The 10,079-nt window shown below is 53.8% G+C and overlaps 1 protein-coding gene across 1 annotated transcript in view; it reads right to left on the minus strand.

Annotated features, from left to right (window-relative positions):
• NOS1 (nitric oxide synthase 1) overlaps nt 1–9,777 on the minus strand; it is a 49,644-nt gene extending 39,867 nt beyond the window's left edge. Inside the window, 1 exon segment of the mRNA XM_059484933.1 lies at nt 8,853–9,777. Within this exon segment, the coding sequence (XP_059340916.1) occupies nt 8,853–9,562 (710 nt within the window). The 5' untranslated portion in view covers nt 9,563–9,777.
• Between the last annotated feature and the right edge of the window lie 302 nt (nt 9,778–10,079).

The raw sequence follows: 10,079 nt of genomic DNA on the forward strand, positions 1-10,079 counted from the left end.
AGCCTTTCTCCTTCTTCTTCTTCTTGGCCTCCATCTTCTGCTGTGATGGTGGCACTCACAGATTGGTTTAGAGTAGAAGCTCACTGTCTAACATAGGTGATGGGTATTGGGAAGGAATTGTAAACATTGTACATGTAGTTTTTAGTATAAAGACATAACACTGCCCTGGGGCAGGCAGAGTGCCTGGAACTGTCCTGCTGGATGGACCTCAGCAGGGCAGGAGAAAATTTTCTATAGATAAGAAACAATGAACAACCTTGAGAGTGAGAAATGAAGAGCCCTGACCCCTTCTTCAAGCGCCGGGCTGGGAAAAGAGACTTTGGAACTTTTCTCGTGGTCACTCTGACCAGCTGGAGATCCCGACAACCTGGGTGCTCCACATCCCTTGTTTGTGTGCCTGCAGGTGTGGCAGGAGCAGATTCCTGCTGCTTTTCCCCATGGATTTATGGCTGCACGAGCACAGCACAGAGGGGCTGGCCCTGCTGGGAAAGCACAGCCGAGGGTGGCTGTGACAGAGCCCCCAGAGTGACCTGGGGCTGTCCCTGGTGCTGTGCCTGCCCTGAGCCTCCCCCGGATGGGGCTGCCCGCAAGGATCTGGCTCTGTCCCTTTGGAGACAGGCAGGCAGAGAAAAGCCCATTGAGAGCAGCCAGAGCCTCAGCCCAGCCCGAGCACAGATGGGGGAATAAAAATAAAAACCATCAATTGCTTCATTTTACAAATATTTCCTGGCCCTCGCTTTTGAGGGCCTTGTTTGCGAGCTGGGATGGGAACAGGATTTTTGGGATGAGTTGTTTTCCTCTCTTGCCGTGGCTGAACAGGATTTTTGGGATGAGTTGTTTTCCTCTCTCGTTGTGGCTGCTGCAGCCCCCAGAGGCACGGGGTGACCTGAGGATGTCACTCACAGCTCCTGCAGGCTGAGGGGACAGCCACAGCTCAGCCCCTGGGCAATGTTCGCTTTTGGGAATCTGGGATTTTGTCAACAGGAGAGCCCCCAAAGCCATCCTGGTGGGCACTGGGGGGGCACAGCTCCCTCGAGGGAGCCAGGCTGGACATCCCCAGGGATCTGCCCTGGGAGAGCCACAGGGACAGAGGAGCTGGCTCCTCTTTTTGGAGAACCCCAGGCCAGGTTGGACATTGGGGCTTGGAGCAGCCTGGGATACTGGAAGGTGTCTTGGGACTGGATGAGCTTTCAGGTCTTTCCCAACCCAAACCATTCCATGAGATGTTTTTAATCCCCATTTTGATGTCTTTGGAGGCAATGCTGAAGGTGGAAGCCATTGGTTTGATTAACTCCCAAAAGCCAGATCCAGGATCCAGGATCCCTCTCATCACACACTCTTGGCCAGATCTCTTGGATCCAGAGAGACCCAAACTCCTCTTTGAGGGGGTTTTGTGATCTGAAAGCCAAATCTGATGCTTTAAAAAGGAAAGAGGAATCCTGCCCTCCCCCACTGGTGCCAGGCAGAGCCTGGGATGCTGCCTCCCCTTGGAAAGAGCATCTGGCTGTTTGGAGAAATGAGAGGCACCACTGTTTTCTTTTGACTAATTTGATGATGTTGCAGTGCTCCAAGTGATGAAGCAGAAGGGAAGTTGCTGAGACAGCCCTTTCAGAAATTTCTCCAAAGCTTTTCCAAAAAAGAAATTAAAGGGGGAAAAAAAAAAAAAAAAAAAAAAAAAAAAAAAAAAAAAAAAAAAGATGGAAAGGGAAGTTTGTCAGTTTGTCACTCGGCTCCTTTGAATTTCCTTGGCAGAAGGATCACTCTGCTTCCCAGGCAGGGAGCAGAGCCAGCCCTGGGATGGATGATGAGGGTGGCAGTGCCCACGCTGAGGTGACAGCTCTGGTGACACTGATAACATCACCCTGTGCTGTGACCGGGGATCAGCTTCTCCTTCTCCTGGCAAACCTGAGCCTGGGGCTGTGTGGGACGCTCAGGAGAGAAATTCCTTCCTTTTACCTCATTCCCTGATTGTTCCTCGGGCATGGCTGCGCTTGCAGGGCTCCACCTTCAGGTGGGACAAGCAGCTCTTGCCTCGCCTGTCCTTTGCCCCATGGAAAACCACGTTCCAGAGGGGCAGAGATTTAAATTCCCTAATTAAATTAAATTAATTAAATTAAAATTAAAATGCTTCCTTCTCTGGAAAAGGTGCTGGCTGCAGCCTGGAGGGTTCAGCAAGGTCTGGACAAGAGCAGAGGGAGAGGGATGGGGCAGCAGAAGGGATTTGCAGGGTGCAGAGGATGGAGCAGAGCTCAGGAAGGAGGGTGGGGATTTGGAGGAAGGAATAACTCCAAAATCTGGGATGCACTCCCTGGAGAGGCAGCAGGGACAGTGCAGGGTGATCCAAGCAAGGAACAAATGGGAGAGGAGACCTGGGACAGCACGGAAGGAGGAGGAAAAGCCTCAGGAAGAACCTGTGGAATGATCTGGAGAAGATCCCGCAGCCTCAGAACATCAGGAATGTGCCCAGCACTGGGATCAGGGACTAATGAGCTGAGCAAGCTGCAGCCTCGGGGAGCTGTGAAATATGAGGCTGGCAAATGCCTTGGAGGAGGCGCTGACACGGAAAGACCTGGGAACAGATCCAGGCAGTCCCAGAGTCCCACCAGAACAGCTCAGAATTCAGCCAGCACCGAGCTGCAACGGCTCCTGTCCCTCCACAGTGAGCTCCTGCAGGGTCCCAGCCCGGCCAGGGGAGCAAAACAGCTCAGGGGTGATGGGAACCACACCTGGATCTCCTGTGGGGTCACACCTGAACATCCTGTGGGGGTCACACCTGGATCTCCTGTGGGGTCACACCTGGATCTCCTGTGGGGGTCACACCTGGGGCTCCTGTGGGATAACACCTAGATCTTCAGTGGGTCACACCTGGATGTCCTGTGGGGTCACACCTGGGTCTCCTGAGGGGTCACACCTGGATCCCTGGGGTGGGTCACACCTGGATGTCCTGTGGGGTCACACCTGGACCTCCTGTGGGGGTCACACCTGGATCTCCTGTGGGGTCACACCTGAACATCCTGTGGGGTCACACCTGGATCTCCTGTGGGATAACACCTGGATCTCCTGAGGGGTCACACCTGGATCTCCTGAGGGGGTCACACCTGGATCTCCTGTGGGGTCACACCTGGATCTCCTGTGGGGTCACACCTGGGTCTCCTGAGGGGTCACACCTGGATCTCGGGGGGGGTCACACCTGGATCTCTGGGGGGGTCACATCTGGATCTCCTGAGGGGTCACACCTGGATCTCCAGTGGGTCACACCTGGATCTCCTGAGGGGTCACACCTGGATCTCCAGTGGGTCACACCTGGATCTCCTGAGGGGTCACACCTGGATCTCTGGGGGGGTCACACCTGGATCTCCTGGGGGGTCACACCTGGGGCTCCTGTGGGATAACACCTGGATCTCCTGTGGGATAACACCTGGATCTCCAGTGGGTCACATCTGGATCTCCTGTGGGGTCACACCTGGATCTCCAGTGGGTCACATCTGGATCTCCTGTGGGGTCACACCTGGATCTCCTGAGGGGTCACACCTGGATGTCCTGTGGGGTCACACCTGGCCCAGGGGTTTGGCTGCTGGGGTCACACATGGAGAGAAGGGCAGGGGAATCCAGGGGATGAAGGAGCAGCACGGAGGCTGAGCTGTGAGGGGTGGGTTGGGAACTGGGCTGATGGGTTTGGGGAAATATGGGGTGTATTGGGGTGGAATATGGGATATATTGGGGTGGGAATACGGGGACATATTTGAGGGACTATGGGATATATTTGGGGAGAATATGCGATATATTTGGGGGAAATATGGGGTATATGTGGTGGGAATATGGGATATATTGGGGTGGAAAATGGGATATATGTGGGAGGAATATTTTGGAGGAATATGGGGTATATTTGGGGGGAATATGGAAAATATTTGGGTGGAATATGGAAAATATTTGAGAGGAATATGGTATATATCTGGGGGGAATATGGCGTATATTTTGGGGAAATGTGGGATATATTGGATGGAATATGGGACATATTGGGGAAAATATGGGGTATATTTGGAGGGAATATGGGGTATATTTGGGGAGAATATGGGGTTCATTTGGGGGAATTTCGAATATATTTGGGGGAAATATGGGAATATATTTGGAGAAAATATGGGGTTTATTTGGGTGAAATATGAGATATATTTGGGGGGAATATGGAATATATTGAGGAGATATGGGATATATTAGGGGGGAATGTGGGATATATTGGGGAGAAATATGGGATATATTTGGGTGGAATATGGTATATATTTGGGAGAAATAAAGGATATATTGGGGGAATGTGGGATATAGTTGGGTGGAATAAGGGATCTGTTGGGGGGAATATGGAGCGTATTTGGGCAGAATATGGGGTATATTTGGGTGGAATATGGAAAATATTTGGGGGGAATATGAGATATATTTTGGTAGAATATGGGATATATTTGTGGGGAATATGGGGTGTATTTGGGGGGAATATGTGGTCTCCAGGCACAAAATGCCTCTCTGCATCAGTGATGGAGTGGAGTGATGAGTAAGAAGCCTTGGCCAGGGGAGCAGGGGAAGGCTATTCCCTGCCAGAGCTCCCTGCACCCATTTCCAGAACGGCACAAACATGGAAATTCCAGGGAACCTTCTCCTTTCTGAGGTTTTAAAGTTTTGTGTCCAAGTGCAGAAGAATGAAGACAGACCAGAAATGCAAACAAAATGCTTTGAGCAACCCAAAGAGATTTTGGTGGTCCTGAGGAAGGTGGGAGGAAGAGAATTTGGGAATTCGCAGTTGTCTTTGGGAACTGCAAAATTATGGGTTTTGTTCCAAGGCAGGCTGGAGCCTGAAACCTTGAAACCTTTTGTGAGCTGAATTCCTGCTCTGAGCACACTTCTCCCTCTCGGGGCTGCTGCTTGGACTGAAACTGCCATGTTTCCATCATGCTGCTCATGTCATGGAAGAGACCTGGTAGAAGGAAAATCAACCCTGGCAACTCAGTGGGGAGGGGGGGGAGAAGGAGGGAAGATGGGACCTGACAATCTCCCCAGAGCTCTGAGGGAAAAACAGACCTGGGCTTGCTGGCAGCGAGTGAATCAAACTCTATTTTTGCCTCCTAGCCCACGGTGAGCCTCATGGCGCAAATGCCAGCTCTCATCATACCTTGAGCCCCACATCTGCGCTCCCTTTGCTGATGGCAGATGGCCTGAGCTGAGGAGCAGCTGTGGTCACTCCATGGACACACCCCGAGGGCACGGGGTGGGAGGAGAAGGCAGCAAGGAGAATTCCCCTGGGGAATGCAGGCCGTGGGGGCAGGGGATGGAGAGGAACTGATTGTGTCCCCACAGCAAATTATGGATCAATCAATCAATCATTCAGTCAGTCACATGATGGATTGGAAGGGATCTTAAAGAACATCCAGTCAGGCTGCTCCCAGCCCCAATGTCCAGCCCCAGTGTCCAGCCTGGCCTTGGGCACTGCCAGGGATCCAGGGGCAGCCACAGCTGCTCTGGGCACCCTGTGCCAGGGCCTGCCTACCCTGCCAGGGAACAATTCCATCCCAAATCTCACTTAACCCTGCCCATTTTGAATCCATTCCCCTTAACCTGTCCCTCCATGCTCCCATAAGAAATCCCTCTCCATCTCTCTTGTAGGCTCCCTTCCAGTAAGTAATAACACTGGAGAGAGGGGTTGGAAGCCCAAACCATCAGGTGTAGTTTGAATTGGTTTTACCACAGCCCATCTTGAGCAAGGAGTTTTTGTCTCCCTGTGGACAAGCTCAGCCTTGTGCCATCCCTTCCTGCCCTGGGAACGCTGTCCCAGCTCCCTGAGCCAGACTGGATCCAACAAAGTGCCCTGGGCTGGGGTGGTCAGCACCAGGCAGAGAGGAGACAGAACAGGATCAGGATCCATCCCAATCCCACCATCTCCATCTGGATCAACAGCAGAGAGGAGACAGAACAGGATCAGGATCCATCCCAACCCCACCAGCTCCAGCTGGATCAACAGCAGAGAGGAGAGAGAACGGGATCAGGATCCATCCCAACCCCACCAGCTCCAGCTGGATCAATGGCAGAGAGGAGACAGAACAGGATCAGGATCCATCCCAATCCCACCATCTCCAGCTGCACCAACAGGCAGAGAGGAGACAGAACAGGATCCATCCCAATCCCACCATCTCCATCTGGATCAACAGGCAGGGAGGAGACAGAACAGGATCAGGATCCATCCCAATCCCACCATCTCCATCTGGATCAACAGGCAGAGAGGAGACAGAACAGGATCCATCCCAATCCCACCATCTCCAGCTGGATCAACAGCAGAGAGGAGACAGAACTGGATCAGGATCCATCCCAATCCCACCATCTCCAGGCCAGGCTGGAGGCGTCCAGCTCAACCTTGAGCGAGGTTTTGCTCCCTCCTGGGTGTAGGCAGAGCTCAATTCCTGCACTGTTCCTGCCTGGAGGAGTCAGGGCTGAGCTGCATCCATCTGACATTCCTCACCAAAGGTTTTTTGGCATTTCCTTGGCACTGACCAACACTCTCCCCAGCTACCTGCTCCCCATTGTTCCCTGACCTTTCTGCACTCCTCCTGCCATCCTAAAAAACTCAGAGTGCAGGAGACCTTGAGGATGCCCTGGCTCTGTGTGAGCCGAGCTGAGGAGATGAATAATCCCCAGCCCAATCCCACAGAAATGCCCTTTGCCCTGCACAGCAGCTCCTGACAGCTTCTCCCTGCAGTCAATCTTTCCCACATCCCTGCTCCTGCCTGCGTCCTCTCCCTCGCACCACAAGAGCCAGGCTGCAGCTTTTCATCAAGCAGGAGAATTTGACTGAAAAGTGGATTTTCATCCTCAAGGTATAGAGATAATAAAGACTTTAAAAAAAAATTATTAGGATATTGAAAACAACAAAAAAAGAGATTTTGGTGAAGTCCCCCCTTTGCTGCTTCAAGATCCTTCAGTTTAAGTGAAGTCAAAGTGAAATCAAAGCATTTCTGTTTAATTGCTGAATAAAAGAGATTCCTCAGAGTAGAATCACGTTTTTCATCCCTCCCCATGGCTGGAGCAGAATTTCCCTGGAGATCCTGCAGCTGCTGGGATGGGGGATATGGTTTGATGGGTGAGGCTGCCCCTGTTCAACCCCAATATTTGGGATTGTGTCCTCTGGGCTGCCACCCCAGGTCCCTGAGCCAAACCAGAGGGGATTTTAGAGCCTCCCTGCACATTTTGTACCCAGTCCTGACCCTTTCAAAGTCTCAATCCTTAAACCAGGCTCTCCCAGGATGGGATTAAATCCAGACAGGTTTTTGGAGAGCATCCTGAGCTCAGGGCAGTGGGGGGGGAGTGTTAACTCACTTCCCATTGCACAGCAGATTTCTGAATTTTCCAAATCTCAACAATTCAATTGAACAATTCTTGTTCAAAAAGTGAACCTGGAGAGCAGCTGTGGTGGGAAGGGGGTGGCAGGAAGGACATCCAGACACCAGCACCAAGCCCAGCAGATATTTTTTCCCTCTGACTCAGTGTGAGCACCCTAACAAGCTTTGAGTACCGTGTCCTCCACGGGAAGCAGGAATAAATTGGGAGAGCAGGAACGACATGAAAACAACTGAAAATAAAACAAGGAAGGTGGAAAACACAGAGGGTGTGGGTGGGATTGGGATGGGAGCGAGCGGGAGCTCAGCCTTGGCTGGGAGCCCGTGGTGGGGACCCCGCTGTGGCTCTCCCCCCTTGTTTCTGATAAAGAAAAATGAACACAGTGTTTTCCTGCTCCTAAGAAGTGTCTACAGCAAGAGAACCTGAAATTACAGAGAACTTGGCATTTCAGATCTTTCCGTGGCCGAGGCACGGATCTGCAGCTCCAGCAAACCCTCGGGGCTTTTCCAGCCAGTCAATAAGCGAGGGCAGCCACAACCCTGCTGCAGCACTTGACACTGCTAAAACGTGTTTGGGGACTTGGGGAAAAGCAGCAGGAAAAGGCAAGCTAACAGTGTTAATGAACGGTCAGGAAGAGAGGGAGTTGGCACCGAGCAAACCCGGCTGCAAACAACAGCTCTGGAAGGCAGGAGGGGCCCCGGGGAGCTGCCCTGGCTCAGGGAAACGCTGAGGAAAATCGGGAGCTGTGCCACTTCCCCCTCCTCAACGGGACGTGGGACAAGCGTTGTTCACTTCCCCACCCACGCACACAAGTCCTGAAAAGCGATCTGGCTCTAGGAGGAGCAGGGGCAGATCCATCCTGGCGTTTCCACAAGGATTGGCCATCCCGAGCTCTCGATAGGGAACATCTCCCTCCTGCCCACCAGGCTGGTCCCACTGCCCTCACCCTGTCTTGGCTTCAGATGGAGCTGGACTGGGGCTCTCCTTCCCTCTCCCAAAAGGTTTGGAAGCTCCTGGGAAGCACCGTGCCCTGCTGGTCCGACCTTCCTCTCCCATTAAAGTTAAAGCAGATTTCAACTGGAGAGCTCTAAAGCAGGACCACAAAGACAGGAATACCCTGGACCTTATTTGCCACGTGAGGAAACTGAGGCAAAACAGGATTTTGCTTCAACTTAAATGGAATTGAGAACATGGAGCAGAGATTTAACCCAGCCCAACCCGCGATCCACCACATCACACAGCTCAGCTTTCCATGAGACATTATTCCCGATCTCCCCAATTTCCCATGCTTAGATCTTCCTTCCACAATCTTCTCCCAATTTTTCATCCACCACTTCCCTCTTTTCCCCACCCCTTCCCCTCCATCTCCACCCCCCTGTGCCAGGCAGCAGCCAGCTGTGGAGAGGCGCTCACCGACACCTCGGCGAGCCAAAACCAGCGCGTTCCACCAAAGGTAAAAAAACGTATTTAGGGAGACCTACCAGTCCACCTGGACTTCTATATCCCGTGTCTCTACCTTGGAGGGCGCATCTCCACCGCTGTCCTTACTGCTGCTGCTCTTCAGCAGGTCCAGGACGGGCTCGATCTCTTTGAGCAGCTCGTTGTCCTCCACGCCGCCGTTGAGGCAGGAGTGAGCACAAGCCCCGTCCTTGTCCCTGCCGCCGTCCTTTGCCCCTTTGCTGCCGGGAACGAGCCCGTTAACGTGGACATGGGGCTCCACCTCCTTGCCCGTTTCCCTGCTCCACAGTGATCCCATGGCTGCTGGCTGCTCTTTGCTTGGTTTGGACAAGTCAACCGCCTTGGGAGCCGGGCACAGGGGTCTGGTGACACGGACGGTTTTGGGCGTCCCGTCGCCCGTGAAGGTGGTCTCCAGGTGAGTGGTGAAGCCCTCGGGGCCACGCAGGATGAGCACTACGTAGGTCTCGGAGGCGATGCTTCTCAGGATCTCCAGCGCCGTCTCATAGCTCATGTCCACCAGGGGCCTGCCATTGACGGCCAGGATGATGTCCCCAGCCTGGATGAGGCCACTCTGCTCGGCAGCCCCGCCCCGGATCAGGTCCGAGATGATGACGGGCGGTTTGCTGACGCGCTCCTTCACCAGGAAGCCGAGGCCGCCCACCTTGCGCTTGAAGAGCCTCACCGAGATGACGTTGGGCTGGATCTGCTGCACGCTGAACACATTCTCTTCCATGGCAGCCCCCTCCTCCAGCCCGCTCTGCAGGACCTCAACACCCTGCTGGGAGCAGGGGAATTCGCTGTCCGAGGGTGGGAAGGAGCAACTCTGGTTTTTGAGGAGCTGGACTCACTGGAAAACTCCCCTGGGCTTGGGCTGCCGAGGGGCTCCCTGCGGCATGCTCGGTGGCACCGCTCTGCGAACGGCAGGAAAGCGGGAATGTCACCCCTGGGAAGGCAGGCTAGGAGCAGGGCTGGGCATCGCCCGGGGTGGGAAACATTCCAGCTTCCAGTCAGCCGCTGGCACAGAGCGGGAGGCAGCGCGCTGGCTTCACCGGCATCCCCGCCGACGGTGCGCGGGCTTCTCTATCTGCAAAGCAGGGGGAAAACCAACAAAGGAGGGAGATAAGTGAGGCAGGGCAGGCGCAAGTGCCCGCTGAGCTGAGCACGGGGCTGGGCACGCCACGGGCGCCCCGTCCCCACAGATGTCACCCCCCCAAGGCTGCAGCCTCGCAGCGCTCCGGGCTTTGCTCCCT

Source organism: Ammospiza nelsoni, chromosome 18 (genome assembly GCF_027579445.1).
Source record: "Ammospiza nelsoni isolate bAmmNel1 chromosome 18, bAmmNel1.pri, whole genome shotgun sequence".
NCBI classification, from domain to species: Eukaryota; Metazoa; Chordata; class Aves; order Passeriformes; family Passerellidae; genus Ammospiza; species Ammospiza nelsoni.